Here is a 21,515-nt window from a genome sequence, read left to right as displayed (position 1 = left end):
CCACAAATTGGCATTTTCCACAGCAAAATTCCCAAATGTATTTTCCAAATTTTCATAATCCTTCCATATTTCTCAACAGATTCCAATTTCAAACTGCTCAGTTAATTCAGGACTTATTGAGAACTATTTTTCACATTCCCCATAATTCTCACAATTCCACAAAATTCCCAAATTAATGCAGAAATGTAAACCTTCGTACCATATCCTTCCACATTTCTCAACCAATACCAAACTATTCCAGTGACAAACTGTTCTGCTCATTCATGACATCTCAGGAACTATTTTTCAAATCCCCCAAATTTCCACAAGTCCACATTTTTTTCAACAAAATTCCCAAATTCAAACAGAAATGTACAACATTTCTTCTACATTCCTCAACCGATTCAGAGCATTGGAACTTCAAACGGTTCAGCTAGTTCAGCTAAACTATTTTCCACCTTCCCCAAATTCCCTGAATTCCACATTTTCCACAACAAAATGCTCTTATCAATGCAAAAAATTAAAACACCCTTGGGCACAACCCAAGAAGGTAACGTGGGTCCCCCTTCCCATGGGCTCACCACCTGTGGGAGGGGCCATAGGGGTCGGGTGCAGTGTGAGCTGGGCGGTGGGCGAAGGCGGGGACCTTGGCGATCCGATCCCCGGCTACAGAAACTGGCTCTAGGGACGTGGAATGTCACCTCTCTGGCAGGGAAGGAGCCCGAGCTGGTGTGCGAGGTTGAGAGGTTCCGACGAGATATAGTCGGGCTCGCCTCCACACACGGCTTGGGCTCTGGTACCAGTCCTCTCGAGAGGGGTTGGACTCTTTTCCACTCTGGAGTTGCCCACACTCCTCAGCCTCCCTGGTAAGGTCAATTCAGGGTTGCTGGAGAGGAGTGTCCGTCGGGAAGTCGAATCTCAGATTCAGGAGGAGCAGTGTGGTGTTCGTCCTTGCCGTGGGACAGTGGACCAGCTCTACACCCAAGGCGGACTTTGTATCGGTCCATTGTGGTGAAGAAGGAGCTAAGCCGAAAGGCGAAGCTCTCAATTTACCGGTCGATTTACGTTCCTACCCTCACCTATGGTCACGAGCTGTGGGTCGTGACCGAAAGCACAAGACACAAGCGGCCGAAAATGAGCTTCCTCCGCAGGGGGTCTGGGCTCTCCCTTAGAGATAGGGTGAGAAGCTCAGTCTTCCGGGAGGGGCTCAGAGTAGAGCCGCTACTCCTCCGCATTGAGAGGAACCAGATGAGGTGGTTCGGGCATGTGTTTAGAATGCCTCCAGGACGCCTCCCCGGTGAGGTGTTCCGGACATGTCCCAGCGGGAGGAGACCCCGGGGACGACCCAGGACACGCTGGAGAGACTACGTCTCTCGGCTTGCCTGGGAAGGCCTCGGGATCCCCTCGGAAGAGCTGGAGGAAGTGACTGGGGAGAGGGAAGTCTGGGCTTCCCTGCTAAAGCTACTGCCCCTGCCACCCGACCTCGGATAAGCGGAAGAAAATGGATGGATGGATACATTCAAACTGTTCGGCACATTCAGGGCCTCTTGGGAGCTCTTTTTCACATTCCCCAAATTTCACTTTTAACACAACAAAATTCTCAAATTAATGCAGACATATTAAAATTTGTACCTAATCCTTCCACATTTCTCAAACGATTGCAATCCATTCCAACTTCAAACTGACCAGGACTTCTTAGGAACTATTTTTTATTCCCAAAATTCACACTTTGTGTCATGTGTGTGTGTTCCGGGTTTTGTCCTCCCCCCTGTTTCACACACACCTGCTGCTGTGAGCATCTTCACCACCTGTGCCTCGTTCACCCTAATTACCCCTTGTATTCAACCTCGTGTCTCATTCCCTCTCGTTGCCAGTTCGTTGTACCTTGTCGTCGCATTCCTTGTTTCCACGTCACAGACTCACCGTAAGACTTGACCCTGTTCCGAATATCGACCTTGCATCTTAGCCTCATGTTTTTGGATACTGTTGCCTTTCTTGGATTGCCTGCCTGTGTATTAAACCTCTCTTTTTGGAAACTTTCCATTTGTTTTGGAGTCGTGCAATTCTTAAATGTATGCCGACATTTAACAAATGTACTTAACACTACTAAATTTCTTAATCGAATTAACGTTTCAATGAATTCTAAAGCTTTTCAGGAATATAAATGGCATTCCCTTGTTGTCCAAATACATTTGTATGTAAATATATTCATTCATCTACTGGATATAATTACTGCACTGTAGCACAAAAACAGCTGAGTGAGGTTAGTGCAACGAGCTGTATATGATATATCGATCCCAAACAGCTGTTAAATGTTTACCATGTCGCTTCTTGGAAACCAGGGTAGACATTTACAAATAAAAGCAGAGGCAATGATGACCTTTTAATGTTTATTGTTCTCTGGCTGCTCCACTGCCACGAGTGTGCCAAGGCTGTACGTGTTACGTTGCAAAAGACCTAAAATGTCAGGTGTGCAGTGTTTTGGCCACTCGGGTGCTGATCATCTTCTCCGGTGGGGATTTGACACCCTCCCCAAATAAGCACTTAATCCTTCTTTACGTTTGGGTTTTGTGTGTGTCAGTGTGTTTTTGACAGCTACACAATGCAAGTCATGATGGATTGCTGACTCACAGGCCACATAATAGCATGCTTGGTCAAGTGTTAGCCGAGTCCCTTACAAGAATATTCTGGTCAGTATGGACCAGTAGTGGGGAATGTAAATGAATTAAATTAATTTCAGTTAATTCTATCAATACCAATCAATTATTTAATGAAATAAACTGTTAATCTTCAATCCATTCACCCTTTTTCTATGCTTATCTTTTTAAAACTAAATATCAATTAAAAAATACATAACAAAACACTAATAAAATAATGATTGAAAAAAATATATAGATAAAAAAATATATTATATATAATATATTAAAAAATATATTTTTAAAAGTATAATATATCCATCCATCCATTTTCTGAACCACTTATCCATACTAGGCACATTGGTGTGCTGGAGCCTATCCCAACTATCTTTGGGCGAGTGGTGGGATACACCCTGAATTGGTCGCCAGTCAATCGCAGGGCACATGTAAACAAACAAACATTCATACTCACATTTACACCGACGGGCAATTTTGAGTCTTCAATTAACCTACCATGCATGTTTTTGGAATGTGGGTGGAAACCGGAATACCCGGAGAAAACCCAGACAGGCACAAGGAGAACATGACAACTCCACACAGGCAAGGCCGGATTGGAACCCGGGTCCTCAGGACTGTGAGGCAGATGTGCTAATCAGTCAGCCACTTATGATATAAAAATAATAAGTAATAAATGAAAAATTAAAGTACAAAATTAAAAATAATGCAAATAATAAAATAATAAATTTTTAAAATGACCAATAGATGTTAAATTTAAGAATGAAAAATACAAATAAAAGTTCCACCCCATCCATCCATTTTCTGAGCCGCTTATACTCACAAGGGTCACGGGAGTGCTGGAGCCTATCCCAGCCATCATCGGGCAGGAGGTGGCGTACACCCAGAACTGGTTGCCAGCCAATCGCAGAAAAATAAAAGTTAAGAATTGAAAATGTAATTAGAAAAAATATTTTTGAAGCTGACCCTTTTAAAAAATTAAACATTTTAAAAACGTTTTTTTCATGTAAAATCCCAAATAGTTGAATTTGGGTCTGGAGCCAAACAGCTTCAGGAAACCATGCTTGTAGTTGAGTAAATAGCAATTACTTGTTTTCCTGCTGAAAGATTGATTTGACTTTTTATCACTAGGTCAAGTGTATGCTTAATCAGAATCAGAATCATCTTTATTTGCCAAGTATGTCCAAAACACACAAGGAATTTGTCTCCGGTAGTTGGAGCCGCTCGAGTACAACAGACAGTCAATTTACAGAACACTTTGGAGACATAAAGACATTGACAAAAAAACAATTGTGCAAATAATAGTAACTCTTAATAGTAACTCTTCGGTACCTTATCTTTGAATAAACTCCAGCCTATAACAGTGACTGCCTGTGTTGTGGAAAATCTATTCGTATAAGCTTTTAAATCGTATTTGTGTCCGCCCACCATGCATAATTCATGAATTGGTCCGATAATAAAAATAACTAGCATTTTGTGATGATGCAAGTCATCCTGTTTGTTTGTTTTTCCACCCATAGACTGCTCTGTAGTTTTCATGTTGGTTACACCATGCCCGAAAACTCACAATTGTTCATTCCATTCCTGGTGAAAACGATAACTTACCCATTTTCTTGATCATCACAAAATTGGGCGCAAATCTGGGTCTCTATCGTTAAAAGGACGCATGAAAGATTCTCAAGGACCCTTGCACTATAAATGAACAGGAAGTCAGTTGGTTTGACGCAGAAATTTGAAGCAAAATCCTTCAGTTGTGCCCCCTGGAATGTTTGGGGGGAGAAAAATCAGTCAGCGCCCAATACCCGTATGCCCCAATCAACACCACATTGGGGGGGACATGTCAATCATAACAGGACGCACGAAAAAGTCTCAAGGACCCATAGTGGAAATTGAACAGGAGGTCAGTCATTTTGGGGGAATTCCCACAGTCCGGTTCCCCTGGAAAATTCAGTGGGAAAATAAAATCACAAAATCGGGCAGATGTCTATCATAATAAGATGCACGAAAAAGTCTCAAGGACCCATGCCCGAAATTGAACAGGAGGGAGGTCAGCAATTTTGGTTTTGCAACACAAGTTATACACGTAGACACAACAACCACAAGACAAACATAAAAAAACATAAATATTAAAAGTATCCTAGCATGAGACCTGATTCCTTCCAGATGTTTAAAAAGTCGGTTGAACAAAGTGAGTGGGGCATCCTTGACGCCTGCGTGTCGCCTAGAGGCAAACTGTAAGGGGTCAAGTACATGCTGTGTTTTCATAAGAATTTATGATTTAACCAGTTTATCCAAAAAAATAATAATAATTCATTAAAATTGATGTAAGAGCTGCTGGTCTTAAGTCATTCAAAGTTTTTAGGGCAACTGGATTTGTGGACAAGGGACTACCAACACAATCTTCCATACCACAGGTACATGCAAGGCTTGCAAAGACATGCTAAAAATGAAGCGGAATACAGGTCTCAGTTCTTTCGCACAGGATTTAAGAAAACCACCACGTGTTGTCAGGTCCATGAAACCTATTTACGCTTACCGAGCGGAAGGCTTGTTCCACATCCTCAAGATCTCTGTCAACGTGGGCTCTCTTCAAGTCTATGACTCAGTGCCTGAATGCTATCACGAAACTCACAAGTATCAAATCGATTCAAAAATATGTATTAAGAGCCTTAATTAGCAAATTCAACATCTGAATTCAAACCACTGGGAATGACATGTCTGCTGTTCTTTAAATCGCGGAGGCCTGCTATAGTTTTCATGCTAGACCACGCTGAGCCTAGATTGTTGGAAGCCAACTTGTTCACTAATTCAGATTTATTATTATTGGACTTCACAGATTTGGTCACCCATGATTTGTTAGTAGGATACATTTTTACTCGCTTGCTTGAAATAACAATGAAATCCTTTTTTTCTTTACTTTTTTTTTTTCGGGCATAGATGATTATAATCACCCCAATATGAAGTTTGGTGCCTTACGTAGAAGATAACGCTAGATGCGGACGCGGCATTCGCTTGAGTAGAGCAGCAGCGTCATAGCTTGAGTACGTCATTCAAAGGAGGGTGGGGGCGGGGAAGGCTTAAATCCGAGCAGAACGTAAACACAGCAGCAGAGGAGAGGCAGGAGCTCAGACAGCACAGTGACGTTTGGGAGACGACCAAAAAAAAAAAAAAACAAGCTGCATTCAGCTGATTTCGACGTTCACTTATCGAGGTATTTCTTTCCGACTTCAGCTACAGTGATAGCTAAGTTTGGAGAGGAGGAAAACAGCAGAGTGTGAGCCGTCACGTGCATTTTTATTTTATTTTAATTTTTTTCTCTGTTTGGAGGGGGGGGGGTCTTATTGTTGCCAAGCCCCTTAACGTCAGGAAAAAAAAAAAAAAAAGGTTATTGCGTTGACGTGCAAAACATCTTTTTCAACATGGAAAACCCACGAGCCAAGAAGACATGCTGTGGTAGGTGTCAATTGACATTCGATTGTTGTTTTTTTTCCTCGTTGTTTTTAACGAATTTCTTGCGTGTATTTTTTTTTCCTCTCCGCCTCATAGAATCCATTCAAGATTTCTTCACCTCAGCAAAACTCCTTATCTATTTGGGTCATGCACTGTCAACGTGGGTAAGCGAACCCGTTTAAAAGTGGTACAGCAGGTGTCAAACTCATGGCCCGGGGGCCAGGTCCGTCCCCCCACATGATTTTATGTGGCCGGCAAAAGCCAATCATGCGCGTCAACTACATATTTCTTGTGAAAATATAAAAATTGCAAATTGTCTACACATTTAAAGACAGAGCTATTCCAAAAAACAATTCTACCCAATCCCCATTTTAAAAGAAATGTTATAATAGTTCAAATACATATTTTTATAGGCTTCTGATTTCAAATGTAGTTATTCATCTATTTTTTTCTGTATATGTGTAATTATATGTGGTGATAATGCATTAGTAGTGGACCGCCGCTATTCACGGGGGATCGGGCCAGGCCATGAATGGTGAAAATCCATGTCAAATTTACACCAATTAGAAGTGAATTGAGAGAAAAAAAACAACACACAAATACGTTTTTTTTTGTTTTTTTTTAAACACAAAAAAACATGAATAAGCGGGGATGAACCACAATCATTCTCGGAATTGATTCTCCACAAAAAGAAAAAACTAAAAGAAAAGTGACCAAAAAAAAAAAAAAAAATATATATATATATATATATATATATATATATATATATATATATATGTATATATATATATATATATATATATATATATATATATATATATATAAATGAAATGGGGAAAAAATGGAAAAATTACCTATTATATTCTGTGAATAGGTAATATGTGAATAGGTATATCTGCGGCTGCCAAACCAGGAGTATGTGAGGGTTCACTGTTTAAGGTACAGGCCCGGGGGCCAGATCCGGGCCGCCACTTGATTATATGTGGCCCGCGAAGGTAAATCACGTGTGTCAACTTTGATGATTCTTGTTCAAATCTGCACCGAAATTTCAAATCGTCATATATCATAAATGATAATGTTGAGATACTGCAAGTATTTTTGTGTTGCCAAACATGAACAATAGTTGAAAAACCCATTACCCTTGATTTGTGACTTGGATTTAGATTTATAGGTTTCGTGTGTAAGTATGATGAGGCGATAAAATATTTTTATGGTTACACAGTCATAACGGCCCTCTGAGGGAAACCGTAACTACAACACTATGGCCCGCGACAAAAAATAGTTTGACACCCCTGGTTTAAGGGTTCACGGTCATAACTGCTCTCCGAGGGAAGTCCGAAGTACAATGTGGCCCGTCACAGAAATGGGTTTGACACCCATGTTACAGTATATTGTTTGGAATGTTACAATATTGTACGTCAGTGGTTGGCACCTCTGCCTCACAGGTAAGAGGTTCTGGGTTCATATCTCGACTCTTCGCCATTTCAGCTTCAGCCTACCCTCCGAAAACATGCAAATTTTTAGCTTCATTAAAAATTTGAAATTGTCGTCAAGTGTGAATGTGAGTGTGAATGGTTGATATATGTGCCCAGCGATTGCCTGGCGACCAGTCCAGGGTATAGCCCACTTCTCTCACCAACCAAAAGTAATTTTAAGTTGATTAAAGACCCTAAATTGTCCATAAGTATGAATGTGAGTGTGAATGGTTGTTTGTCTGTGCTCAGGGACTGGCTGGCTACCGGTCCAGGGTGTAGCCCACCAAACGTCAGGTGGGATAGGCTCCAGCTCACCCATGGTCCTAATAAAGATAAACACAGTCGAATATAAATGTGTTATTACGGTACAAGTGTCAAGAAAAGCATGTGTCTTTTTTTTTAATTCATACCGCTCACTCACAGACCCAATTTGCAGAAATAGGCAGTAACAAAAGATTGACTTGGTTGTTTAATTTCACACTTGATGGGGAGGCAGACACCCCACAGAACAACTATCCTTATACAAGCCATTAAAAAGTCAGTTGTCCATCATATGCCTCCTTTAACACTAGCTTCCGTTTCAACTCGCAGGGCGACCGGATGTGGAACTTCGCCGTGGCCGTGTTCTTGGTGGAACTGTACGGTAACAGCCTGCTGCTCACGGCCGTGTACGGTCTGGTGGTGGCCGGGTCCGTGCTGCTGCTGGGGGCCATCATTGGCGACTGGGTGGACAGGAACCCCAGACTCAAAGGTGAGGCAAATTTTTGGATTGGATTGTTTGTGTACAGGCCTACTGTTGTGTACACTGGGGGCGGACCGGTTCACAAAATCCACAGTTTTCTTCATATCAAATAGTTTTGTACTCACCGTTGTCATTTCAGTTCGGTATATGTTAACTATTATGAAAACCAATTATGTCTTAAGTGTGGTTAAAAGTGAATAAGGCGGTCTGACATTTGACACATCATTGTGACAGTCTGAGATTAAAAGTAGGTGAGATTCTGGCTGCAAGAGAGGAGACATTACTACTTCCAACATGTTTTTTATTTATTTGGCAAATGAAGTTTAACAATTGCTAAAACACAAGTAGTTATTAACAGTCACTAAACTGCAGCGCAATCTTTTGTACATACTGGGCACAAAAAGTGTATCTTCTGAAATATAAACGTAAAAATGGCTCTTCCAGCTCTTGACCCTTGAATTAGTACAGACAGTATAATTTACGTTTACAACCACATTATACATCAATAACAAAGGGAAGCACTAACATCTTTAAGCAAAGCAAATTACAGCTGCCCAACATTCTCTTGTCCTTTCGTAGCGAGCTGTTTGTATCCGTCAGGGAAGGCCACTCGATTAGGGATGGCCAGGAGGACTGCAGCCCGGCTTGTCGTCTCCGTGGTTTTTACACATGATACATCCCAACTCCTCCCTGTTTGAAAGGAGGGTTTTGTGAAAAAATAATATCGATCACTCTGATAATTTGGCAGAAGCCAAGCAACATATTTGAGTCATTTTGGTTTTATTTAACTCACACCGAGTGCATAGCCCGAGTGAAAAAAGAAAAAAGAAAAACCAAAGTAGATTATTGTACTGTAGGGTTTTTTATGTTTTACCAAGTACTGTCCCAGTCCTGATGAAGTCGTATTGTACTGTGCGGGTTTTTTTGTTTTACCAAGTACTGTCCCAGTTCTGATATATTAGATACTGGTATATATACATGCAACATACACACATACTGCATATCCTGTGTATATACAGACAGTATATACATACACAAAGAAAAGAACACTGTACCTACTGTGTCACACTGAGTTATGTTCTGGGGCTGCTTTTTTTGCATCTGGTAGTTACCACAGGGTTTGTTGAATCTGTGTAGATACAATGAAACCTCAAGACTCGTCAAGGCATTCTGTTGCGAAATGTGCTGCCCGGTGTCAGAAAGCTCTCTTTGAGAATGTTGATTAAAATATAAACAATAACCGTCATGCGTTAAATACTAATTTACTGAGCGATCGCTACTATATTAGTAGAACTGTCCATTCAGAGTGCTATCCGTTTTGGAAATAAAACAATTTTGTCGAGCACATTTAACAAAGACAAAAGGCACTAGAATGGATCAGGGTACAGAAAACTCATTGAAAAGAGCACTGTGGGCGCACCAGAATGAACTTGGTCAGACAGGCAATCTGTTGTATTTGGTCACGTCTGTCCCTAATGCCCGTTTTTGCGCACCCACAGTGGCCCAGATGTCTCTGATCGTCCAGAACAGTTGCGTCATCGTGTGCGGCATTCTCCTCATGGTGGTTTTCAGTTTCAAACAACAGCTAGTGGAGGTGTACGACGGATGGCTGCTGGTAAGACGCTCAAATTCTATCTACATGATCTCGCTCAAAGCTTTTTTTTTTTTAACCCTTTCACCTCACATACAACACCCACCGAATGATACTCAATAACTGATATGGACACTTCCAAGTCTGTGTTACTCATGATCCCTTGAAAAGGTGTCACTGAAATCTGCCATGAAACAGTTGACTGTAACCTGATTTATAAAGTGCATTTAATCGTATTCACTGACTGAATATATAGACATAATAATTTCCAAACATATAAATATAGAAACATAAAACATGTACTGTATAATCGTACAGACAGACACAAATTTTGGGCAAAGCAACAATAGCTGAAACAAAACGTCAACAGCATTCCGATGGCCAGAAGCGTGTTTACGCTTGTTGAACTACTCTTGAGGGTCTTATTGAAGGGCTGTGCGTGTCAACGGGTTTTTCAAGGCCAGTCATATGACACACAGTGAAATATGGCCAGGCCTGTTGATGCATTTTTGTTGTTGCTATTCTGACCAGACAGCAGCAGCAGCTGTGTTGGATGTTTGTACACATGATGTACACTAAGTATGAAACGTATTCTAATGTTTATTGCTGTTAACCAAGGCGCATGTTGGTGTTATTTTAGTCAACATTATTTTACTGTTATCTTCATGGTGCATTCAAACCTGTGATAGTAATGTCGGATGATGAATTGGAGCTCGGTCTGTACTTTGTGTATTTGAAATTTCCTATGTACGTTGCTTTTAAAAATAGTTTTAAAAAGGTCCATATTGACCAGTGAAGAATTTTAAATGAAATTTTAACCATATGCTGTGAATGTGAGTGAGAATGGCTGTTTGTTTCTATGTGCCCAGCGATTGGCTGGCAACCAGTTCAGGGTGTACCCCGCCTCTCGCCCGAAGATAGCCGAGATAGGCTCCACCAAGCCCGCGACCCTAGTGAGGAGAAGCGGCACAGAAAATGGATGGATGGATTTAAACCATATTAACTATATAATAGCCAGAATGGTAACAAATGTAATACAGAATGTAACTATAGCATATAATGAACGGATTTACGTATTTGACTATTACAACCTGCCCTGTGACTGACTGGCGACCAGTTCAGGGTGTAGTCCGCCTTTTGCCCGAAGTCAGCTCGGATAGGCTCCAGCGTCCCGCGACCCTAACCAGGATAAGCGGTGTTGAAAATGGATGGATGGACTATTACAACCTGTGGAATTCACCCAGAATGTCTGCTTCCAACCAAAATGGCTGACTCTCTGTTCAACTTCACACACGTTTTCTTTCGACTTTCTCGTTTGTCCAGTTATGATGGACATGCCCGCCAAAGTCAGTGTCAATCGGTGAAACTGAAACATGAAATGCTGCACTTACATGTTCAACTGGATAGACATGCTCACATCTACTCCCCCAGTCCCAAAAACTCACAGTTGTCAAGAAACCGCCAGGAGTTGCAGCTGATTTTAAGCGTGCTATATACTGTAGATGAAATCGGTGTCACAGTGGCCAAGTAGTTAGCCTATCTGCCTCACAGTTCTGAGGTTAAGGATTTTAATCTGGACTCCGGCCTTCCTGTGTAGTTTGTGCATGTTCTCCTTGTACTTGCATGCATGCTTGTTTGTGTATATGTACCCTGCGATTGACTGGAGACCAATCCAGGGTGTACCCCACCTTTCGCCTGAAGTCAGCCGGGATAAGCAACAGCTCACCCGCAACCCTAGTGAGGGGCCGTGTTATATAAAATCAATGGATGGATGTACATATAAAGGATATTTGGCTCAACTGTCCCGCTCATACAAATACTACAACTTCCCATTTTTCCAGACCACCTGCTACATTCTGGTAATCAGCATTGCCAACATCGCCAACCTTGCCAGTACGGCAATGTCCATCACCATCCAGAGGGACTGGGTGGTGGTTGTGGCAGGTCAGGACAGCAGCAAGTTAGCAGGTCAGTGTTTGCGCTTATCATTTGTAAATATGGATTTCACGTGATCTTTTATCACATCCGTGTCGGACCTTGACCCTCCGTTTGGACTCATTCTGACGTTTTACATTTTATGTCGGGACTCCTCGTTCTTGTAATGAAACTGTAATTCCTAGAAACAACTACAATAAACCTTTCACTCACACACCAGATATGAACGCCACCGTGCGGATTATCGATCAGCTGACCAACATCCTGGCCCCCATGCTGGTGGGCCAAATCATGACCTTCGGCTCGCACTTCATCGGCTGTGGCTTCATCTCGGGCTGGAACCTGTTCTCAATGTGTCTGGAGTACGTGGTGCTGTGGAAGGTCTACCAGAAGACGCCGGCGCTGGCTGTCAAAGCCGGGCAGAAGGAGCAGCACGAACAGGAGCTCAAACAGCTCAGCCCTGTGAAAGGTATCCAGAAGAACTGTTCGTACACCAACAGACTCCCTGTGTATGCTGCGATAACTAGCACAACTAGTATAAAATAACTCATTTGGGCGAATTCCCTTGTAGAAGTTCGTCAGAGTCTAGGCTCTGTGTTTCAAATCAGAATGATCGACTTCCTGTTCAATTTGACACATGGCTCTTAAACAGTTTTTCCTACGTCCTGTTAAGACAGACGTGTCTGCCTCATTTGTGGCTGATTGGAGAAACTGCGGGTGGGGGCAGATCCACCCAAGGCCCCTCAAACTAACGTTCTAAAGGGCACTACTGAGGGAATTTGCCAAAAATAGGCTCCATCTTACCCGTGACTAAGCTTGTAAAAATACATTATTGAAACTAAAAATCAAGGGCCTATCACACTGGCGGAGACATCTGCAAGACTGATCAGTCGCGGTGACTTCGAGTCACCATTCGGTCCCAAACTAGTCTCCAGGCCGGTGAGGTAGGAGTCCAAGACTCGAAACTGTTGCCATGGAAATGGCATAACTGTGACACGCCAGTCAACTCCCAGAGGTTGTCTTCAATTCAGATACAGCAATATGAGCACCCCAAAAAATGTAAGCCTAGATTGAAGATACATTTCTTCATCAAACCTCCAAATGTGTGTCATGTGACTACATTTTTCAGTGACTGTCATCTGACTGGAGTGAGCAAAACTGGCTACTGCTAATGCTAGTTCATGAGAGGCAGGGAACACCCTGAGCTCCACGCTCATTTCAGTCAGCAGTACGGGAGCATTTCAGCTACCCGCTCGGGATGAAAATGGCATAGACGCGTAGATGAGAATGGCCCAGACATTATGCCTCAAAAACCTTACCCAAGTCACGTTGAACATGTTAATGCACCTTCAAAGACACCATCCCTTCAGGGATCACTGAATTCGATAGTGAATGAGGGCCAATAGTAGTTACTGTCAACCGTGGTAATCCCCAGTTCTGTTTTGCAGAATCCGAGACAGGCCAAAGTCCAGAGGAGTCTTCTCAACCCCTAATGAATGCAGTCTCACCGGTGGTAATGTCCGAGGCCCCCAAAAAGCGAGGCTGCTGCAACCAGATAACCGAACCCCTGCGCACCCTGAAGGCTGGCTGGGAGGCGTACTATAATCAGAGCATCTTCTTCGCCGGCATGTCCCTGGCCTTCCTCTACATGACCGTGCTGGGATTCGACTGCATCACCACGGGATACGCCTACACGCAGGGCCTCAACGGCTCAGTCGTTAGCCTCCTGATGGGTGCCTCGGCCGTGTCTGGCATCTGCGGCACAGTCGCCTTCACGTGGGTCCGAAAGAAGTGCGGCCTAGTCCGGACTGGCTTCATTTCGGGCGTGGCGCAGCTCTCTAGCCTCATGCTGTGCGTCTTCTCTGTCTTCGCTCCCGGGAGCCCCTTAGATCTCAGCGTTTCGCCCTTCCAGGATCTTTACGCCCACACGCTGCCCGAGGCTGAGAACCTTGTGAGTGTCCTTACCGGTTGGAACATTACCGCCACCAGCGCGCCGACTGAGGAACTACCAAGCCTCAAGTCCTACGTGTCCGTTAGTTTGCTGTTTGCTGGCGTCATTGCTGCGAGAGTCGGTAAGTAATAGTCGATCACAGACTGTATATAGCTTAAAATGTTGCATTTTGTGATGGCAGGAGCTCTGTCCTCTGTCCTGCTGATAGAGGTGGCAAAAGTATTCAAACTCTGTACTTAACTTAATTACTGGCAGCTCGTATCGAATTAGAGTTTCCCATATTCCAAGGCTTTTTAGAGCATTATGACGTAGCTTTCGAGACCCACAGCATATTATGTTTTATGATGATATAAGCACCAAGCCTACCAAAAGAAAGAGTAGACTCTCTTCTTTCACCCTGAAAAAAGTTTGTATCTAGCTTTTTCTTTAGCAATCAGCAGTAGGCCATGGGTTGGTTATACCAGTTGCTGAGAAAGCTTGTTTTTTTTTTTCTGACACCTCAAACTACAAAACAACATAAACAAGACTGAGAAAGAGTTTTGATGGCAAAATAATTATTTATTGATATACAACTATGAAATGCTCTGTGAGCGACAGTGCTTTTTTACATGGCGTTCCTCATTCACTCTGGGAACTGCGTCATCTTTTCTCACTATCCAGACACACGTTCTACTACCTTCCTTGTGAAAACTAATTTGATACACAAGTAAATTTAGTTACACGCTTGCTCACAGAATGAATTAAACTCAGCTCAAGGTATCACTATAAATATATCATCTGCACTTGCATTGACTGATAGCCAATACATATTAGATATCTCCATTCAGAAGAGACCTGATTTCGATCTGAAGAAATCAGATTTCACGTGTTTATCGTCTTTTTATGCTAGACAATTGTGCCACTTGAGAGCAATAAATGGGAATTGTCAATTGAACCATGTGGCGTAAGTGCAGTTTGCACACATCCCTAGTGACTGTACCGCAAATCAGTGCACTAACCTTCAACCCTTGATGCCAATTTTCCTTACGTGAGGTGTGAAGTCATCGTAAACTGACGCGATCCTGACTTTTGATCTGGGACGCTTTCTTCCTGTCCAGGCCTGTGGTCCTTTGACCTGACGGTGACTCAACTCATCCAGGAGAATGTGATCGAATCAGAGCGAGGTGTGATCAACGGCGTCCAGAACTCCATGAACTACCTCTTGGACCTGCTGCACTTCATCATGGTGATCCTGGCGCCCCACCCGGAGGCCTTCGGCTTGCTGGTCATCATCTCGGTGTCGTTCGTGATGGCGGGCCACATCATGTACTTCTACTTTGCCTTCAATCGTCTCGGCCACCGTCTGTTTCTCTGCTGCTCGCCAGAGCAGAAGGTAGAGACAGACAACAGCCCTTCGCCTACCAATGCTGTCTAACTGCCTTTCACACAGACATATTGGTATAGCCATCTAGCTTGGTATATACACACATAGCAAATATGTATCTCCTACAGCAGCGTTACTAACGTCTTCACATGTAGCCAGTCGAGTGCGAAAGCTTGCCATTGAAGCTTTAGCGATGAGTCAAGAGCTGAGAGTAGAAAACTAATCTAAATTGTAGATTAGGCAGAGGTTTTTCTGAATCCTCCTGTTGCGGTTGTCTCTTTGGTACACTAAAAAAGTTCATGGGTCATCAATCTGACTCGCCACTTTTATCCACAAAAAATGTTCACGGGTCAGTATGACCCGCCCCAAAAATATGGGTTAATTTGACCTGCTTTTTTTTTTTTTTACTACAAGCCAGTTTTTGATTGTCCTCCAAACAGAGGAGAAGCAGGCTGCTGATATTGAGCTCTCCTGTTATATTGCGGCTCAAACTGACCCCTAAAAAGAAAGCACAAAAAAAATGCGGTTATTTATTATATTTTTTTTTTTGTACTTTCAATTTCTGAATTATTTTTGAATTAGCTTTTCTTATGATTGAACCTGAAGCAGGATGTATTGACCCATGAAACAACCCTAACAGAAGGTTAGAAGTTCCAAACAGACCTTTTTTGGTACTGTATAGCACTATCTTGGTATGTCCATCTATCTTGGTATAACTCTCTCTCCTGCAAGGCTGCTATTGAAGTACTAACATCTTCACACATAACCAGTTGAGTGTGAAAGTTTGGGATTAAAGCAATAGCAATGAGTAGAGGTGAGAATTGAGTACTAATCCAAAGTTGCACTTGAGATGAGGAAGAGGTTTCCCTAACCCTCCTGTTATGGTTGTCTCTTTGGTCCAACAAAAATGGGTCAATGTGACTTCCTGCATGTTCGGGCACAAAAATGTGACTGGAAAATCACAGATTTTTTTTGTTGGAGGTCAATTTGAGTTGCAAAATAACAGGAGTGTTGACTTTTTTTTTTTTTTTTTTTTTAGGAGACAGCAGCCGTATGTTTTTTTGGGCGAATGACATTAAGAGATGATTGTTCTCCAAACAGCGGAGATCTTTAACCCTCCTGTTAAAATCCATTTAAAAAAAAAGGTTAAGATTTGGACATAACTTATTTGCTGGAGTTATTTTTATTTTATTTTATTTTTTAAATCAAATCTTTTTTGTTAATGTACAGGAAAATTCATATAAAACTTTTAGCCTTGTTTTCCTATATATACATCTTTTAATGACCTTTTTTATTATTGTTATTTATGTCCAGAAAAAAAATCTGATTACATTATTCTAGCCTTGTTTTCCCCTTTTATTTTATGTAATTTTAATGGACAGTAAAATTCAAATTAAACTTCTGCTGGTCTTAATTTCTTTTATAATTATTTTTTTTAAATAGATTTTTATGATAAAAAACCAAAATATTCTGATTAAAACATATCCTGCTGGCCTTATTATTTTTAAATTATTCAAAGTATACAGTGTATACGTGGGTCGCATTGACCCACGAACCAAACCTAACAGGAGGGTTAAGATGTTCAACATTGCAGTGACGTCATTGGTGTTTCAAGTGTCTCTTAGTCATCGTCCCGCGTTAGCTCACACAGGTTGGGATTATTTTTTATTTTCTTATTACTTTAACCAAACAACAGCAACACCGGAATGTCGTCTTTTATTTTTACGTGGTCTAAGGGTTATGCACATAACTATTTATTCAGGTAATGCAGGTGGTGGTTTTGATAAACAAGACAGCAGTGTTGTATTTCAACGGGGACAAAAAAAAAACAACCTATGCAGCCACTTCAATAGCTCTCAGTTACCAAAGTCCAGGTTCATATGTGTGGTGTGAAAGAAAGAAGAGAGGGAAATCCGCTGATGTGTCTTGAAGCATTCTTAACAGCTATTTTTGCATCAGGTGACAAAAAAAGGTCTGGATATTTTTACTAATGCTTTCTTACTGTAATTGTCAATTCTGCTTACTTGTTATTCTTATAACCACCCCCTTTGTGATTCGTTGCAGTTCACCTAGATGGACTTTTCTTTTCTCCTCCCCCACTTTTGTGATCGTTATTACACCAGCACTTTAAATGATTGACATTGGTCATTACACCTAATGTCTCATCAGACTTTTGATTGTTTTTGCACAAGACTGAAGTTCACAGGCTCGGGGTGTGGCTGGAAAAAGCGCATAACTATGTTTGGTAACAGCTCTTGTAAGGTAGGAGGTCTGAAACCAGGCTGTGCTTACCTTGGCTGTCCCAAAATGTGGGCTTAAGAATGCAAGATCTGCATTTTTATAACTGGGGTGCCTCAAAAAAAATTTGTGTGTGCCATTTTGCAGTAATTTAACCCTCCTGTTCTGTTCATTTCTCAGGAACAGCAATAATGTTCTCAGGCAATTTTTTTTTACTTGGGCCACATGTAAAAGTTCATTTAAGAAGTTTCATACCGAAAACCTACTTCAGTTGAATTGCACTCTTACCCCATTGACTGCCAGCCGTTTTCAAAGTAGACCAGTCGTTTTGCAGCATTTTGACTTCTTTCAGGACCCACAGAATATTGTATTCTGTGACAATATACACGCCGGACCTACCAAAAGAAAGAGTAGACTCTTTTCTTTTACTAGAAAAAAAATGTTTGTTTCTAGCATTTCCCTTTCTTTAGTTATCAGCAGTAGAACATGGATTGGTTTCACCAAAAACACGCGTTTCTGGCCAAACGGAGAAAACAAGCTTTTTTCTAATGAAAAGAAACATCAAGCAGAACAGTGACTTTGACGCTAATATCTTTTGTTTTTGTGACAAACAAGGCTGAGAAAGGACTTCAAGTGAACCTGGATTTCACAGCAAGCTGGTTGTCACCTACCCATTGAATAACATACTTGACAAATGTATGTCGGTGGCAGTGAACGACTTGATTCCAGTCGATTAAACATCCACGGCAGTGAGTTAAATGGGTCAATTTGACTCACAACACAACAGGAGGGTTATCAGCTTGACTCAGATATAAAAGTAAACACAATGACAAAAGAAAGCATCTCAGCAAGGTGGAAAAAAACACTGTGTGACTTGACAGCCACTCAACACGAAGTGGTAGAAAGAAAGGCCATTTTTTGTAGGGAGTGACCAACTTTTGATACAAAATGCAGTCGCCTGAAGAACGAAGCTTGGTTTTCCATTTTCTTGCCAGACCTTTAATGTAACATTCTGCAAACTTACAAACTTACAAAAGGCCATAAACATATTTCTATGTAGATAGCATTTAATGTCAGTCAGAATCCATGTATCCAATTGCAAAAAGGTTAAAAAGTGTCATCATTGTGCTTTTCTTAAAAAAGATTTTTTATATCTTCCATGTGTTGTCAAATAGTTTTGTGATTTCAATTAGATGCATGAACCTGACACTATGTTTCTGTCTTTATACATAATGTGATGTGTGTCGTTTCATTGAATCGGGGAAAAAAAAAAAAAAAAAAAAAAAGAATCAATCACTCCATGAAAATATAAATTGACAGTACTGTTTATAATGCAAGGGGCATCTTAAATAAAGGACCTAAAGTATCGACAAGTCTATGTGTGTTGAGTATTTTATGTATGCTATCGTATTGTGTTGTAGACATTCCTGGCTTCACGGTCTGGCTTGCACGTTCCCACCGCCACCGAATTCTTTTTGTTTCGAATTTTCCAGGCGAAAAGATTTAAAAGTGGCTTAAGAGTTTGTCGGGGAGGGGGGAATTAGATTTTGATCTCACTGGCAGTATGGCGGTTCACGTGACTGTCTTTGGACATCGCTGGAAAGTTAAAAAAAGTTCAAAGAAAATCAGCCTGGACAGCAGTTTCACAGATCAACATGAAATTGGGCAGACATGTTGATCATAACAACGTACGTGAAAAAAATCTGTAGGGCCCATACCCAAAAAAAAAAAAAATGCTGCAACTGCACCATAGTTGCCAATTTCTTCAGGAGTATGAGAGTTAATTTAGACAGGGGGGAGTAGATGTATTTAAGCTAAATACAAGCGCTTGCATCCTAGTGAAAACATATCAACCCCAGTCACACCAACCGACACGAAATTTGCCGGATGTGTTTATCGTAACAGAACACACATAAAATGCTCAAGGACCAGTGCCTGAATTTGAAAAGGAATTTGACCATTTTGGTTTGAAAAAGCCATTCCAGGCTTTGTACTCTCAAGTGAACCCATATAGGAAGATAAATTACTACAAGTTAGCTTAACCTTTTTCCACGCACATTTATGAAAAAAATGAATTTGTTTCTTAACCATTTACACACGTAAGTACAAGTTAATGATACAGGATGCTACACAGTAAACTGACCTCATCAATGTTTAGTTTGTCATAATGTAACAATGAACTGCCTCTTTGAAGAAGTATATCGTAAAGCTTCTGGAGCATCAAGATAAGTGCAATAATTCTTTACTCATGTGTCATGCCTCATTATATACCATAAATATACATATAATTGGCACTATAAAAAGAAAAAGCAAGCATTACGTTTGTCACAGTGTTCCAAAATATCTTTGAAGATTGCCACCACTGTCCCATAGGAAACATCATTCAAATAATTTGGTTATTGGCGTCTTGGAATTAGAAAACATTTGAATGCTAAAGGTTCCCATATACTCAAATAGTATATCATGACAGTGTACATAATTATTATTCTTATTTTTTTAATGTAGACTGGTTTTTCATAGAGGCATTCTGACCACTGGAGTCCGTACGGTTCACATTCTGCATTTTCAGTTTTTCTATTCTTCTGTGCTATTTAAAGTCAAAGTAAAAAGACAGATGTGCAATATTGGGGGTAAAAAAACTCACAATTTTCACGCAAGATTTCTTCCAGTTTTTTTATGCTCTAAAAATTGTGATTTTTTTTATTTTAAAATTACAGCACAAACCATGACACTCATGCGCAGATTCCACTCAACCACCCCAACAGACCCCGCCTCTTAAAGGCATATGCATGTAGTATGTACAGTATTTTCTCTATATTTTACAGTATATTGTGTTCAAATACACTTACGTGTTTCAGGGGTCTGCAAGGTGTAAAACTAGATAGTTTTTTTATGGTTGCTCTGTATTGCAGATTTTCACCTATTGTAGATGGGTCTGGAATGAATCCCTGCAATAAACAGGGGTTCAAGAGCCACTTTGACAGCATGACTAAGCAGCGGAACAATAAGTTATAAAAAAAATTATTTAAAAAAAAAAAGAGGAATTAGGTAACAAAAAACTTGTCTTATGTAACAAATCCCAAAGTGCTGATTCTTCAGTTTTATAAGATCACGTTTTGGCCCCAAAGTCAGACGAGATCAGCACTTTGCACTTCCCTTCTTAGCAGGTTGCTGTGGCTGGCAGGAAGAAAACCGATCCACAGTGTCACTGATAAGATGAATAATGCATCTTCTGAACAAATGTCAAGGTTTTTTTTTGCTTCTCAGTCAAGTGATCAAAGTGGGTCAACATATTTTTCCTTATTGTGCACCACTGTTTATTGACTATGTGAAGTGGGACTATTCTTACATTTTTCACTCAGTCCACAATGGACTTTGTAAGCGTGTAGACTCAGTCACCTTTTCCTGATTGAGCAAGGTTTGAATTGGTGCTCTCCAATCAGCTGCGGTATCAGTTCCAATTGGACTTGTGATGTCACTATCAAGTTATCAGTCTTCTTGGCCTCTTCTTGCCATAGTTCATCAAGGCAGGGGAGGCTTACCGCGACTTGATGAAATATGACAAGGAGTTAATCCAAACATGCTCCTCCAGGACAGTTTCTCTTAAGTCCATAAATTGTTTGCAAAAGGCCTTCCATTTGAAGAGGGACTTATCTGCCGTGTTTATCTTGAATACTTGTCTGTAGACATTGAACCATTGCAATACCCAGAAGTAGGATGCACGTTGCTTTGTCTCATATATATATATATATATATATATATATATATATATATATATAGATAGAATGTGAGTGCAAATGGTTGTTTATTTATATGTGCCCTGCGATTGGCTGGCGAGCAGTTCAGGGTGTACCCCGCCTCTCGCCTGAAGATAGCTGGGATAGGCTCCAGCTCGCCAGCGACCCTTGTGAGGATAAAGCGGTACAGAAAATGGATGGATATTGACACTTTTTGGTCTGTCCTATTGCGATAGACAACTAAGCCTAATTTCATGCCGATCACCAGGATACATGAGTTTGCTTTTAGCCTATTAGCCTGTACTCCCCCTTGCTAAATTAACTGACAGTGGAGTTGCAGCTATTGTTAATGCGCTATTTACCTAAAACTGACTTGACTGGTCCTTCCACTCCATTTTAGGAC

The 21,515-nt window shown here is 41.2% G+C and overlaps 1 protein-coding gene across 1 annotated transcript; it reads left to right on the top strand.

The window, feature by feature from the left end:
* Positions 1–5,729: 5,729 nt before the first annotated feature.
* slc40a1 (solute carrier family 40 member 1) lies at positions 5,730–18,748 on the top strand. Its single transcript, XM_061692204.1, has 8 exons — positions 5,730–6,083; positions 6,177–6,244; positions 8,147–8,306; positions 9,797–9,912; positions 11,730–11,856; positions 12,044–12,292; positions 13,272–13,895; positions 14,872–18,748. The coding sequence occupies exons 1-8, from the start codon at positions 6,050–6,052 to the stop codon at positions 15,186–15,188; spliced, it is 1,695 nt and encodes a 564-aa protein (XP_061548188.1). The 5' UTR covers positions 5,730–6,049; the 3' UTR covers positions 15,189–18,748.
* Positions 18,749–21,515: the final 2,767 nt, after the last annotated feature.

Source organism: Phycodurus eques, chromosome 12 (genome assembly GCF_024500275.1).
Source record: "Phycodurus eques isolate BA_2022a chromosome 12, UOR_Pequ_1.1, whole genome shotgun sequence".
Lineage (NCBI taxonomy): Eukaryota > Metazoa > Chordata > Actinopteri > Syngnathiformes > Syngnathidae > Phycodurus > Phycodurus eques.
This window is presented reverse-complemented; position numbering and strand designations above follow the sequence as displayed.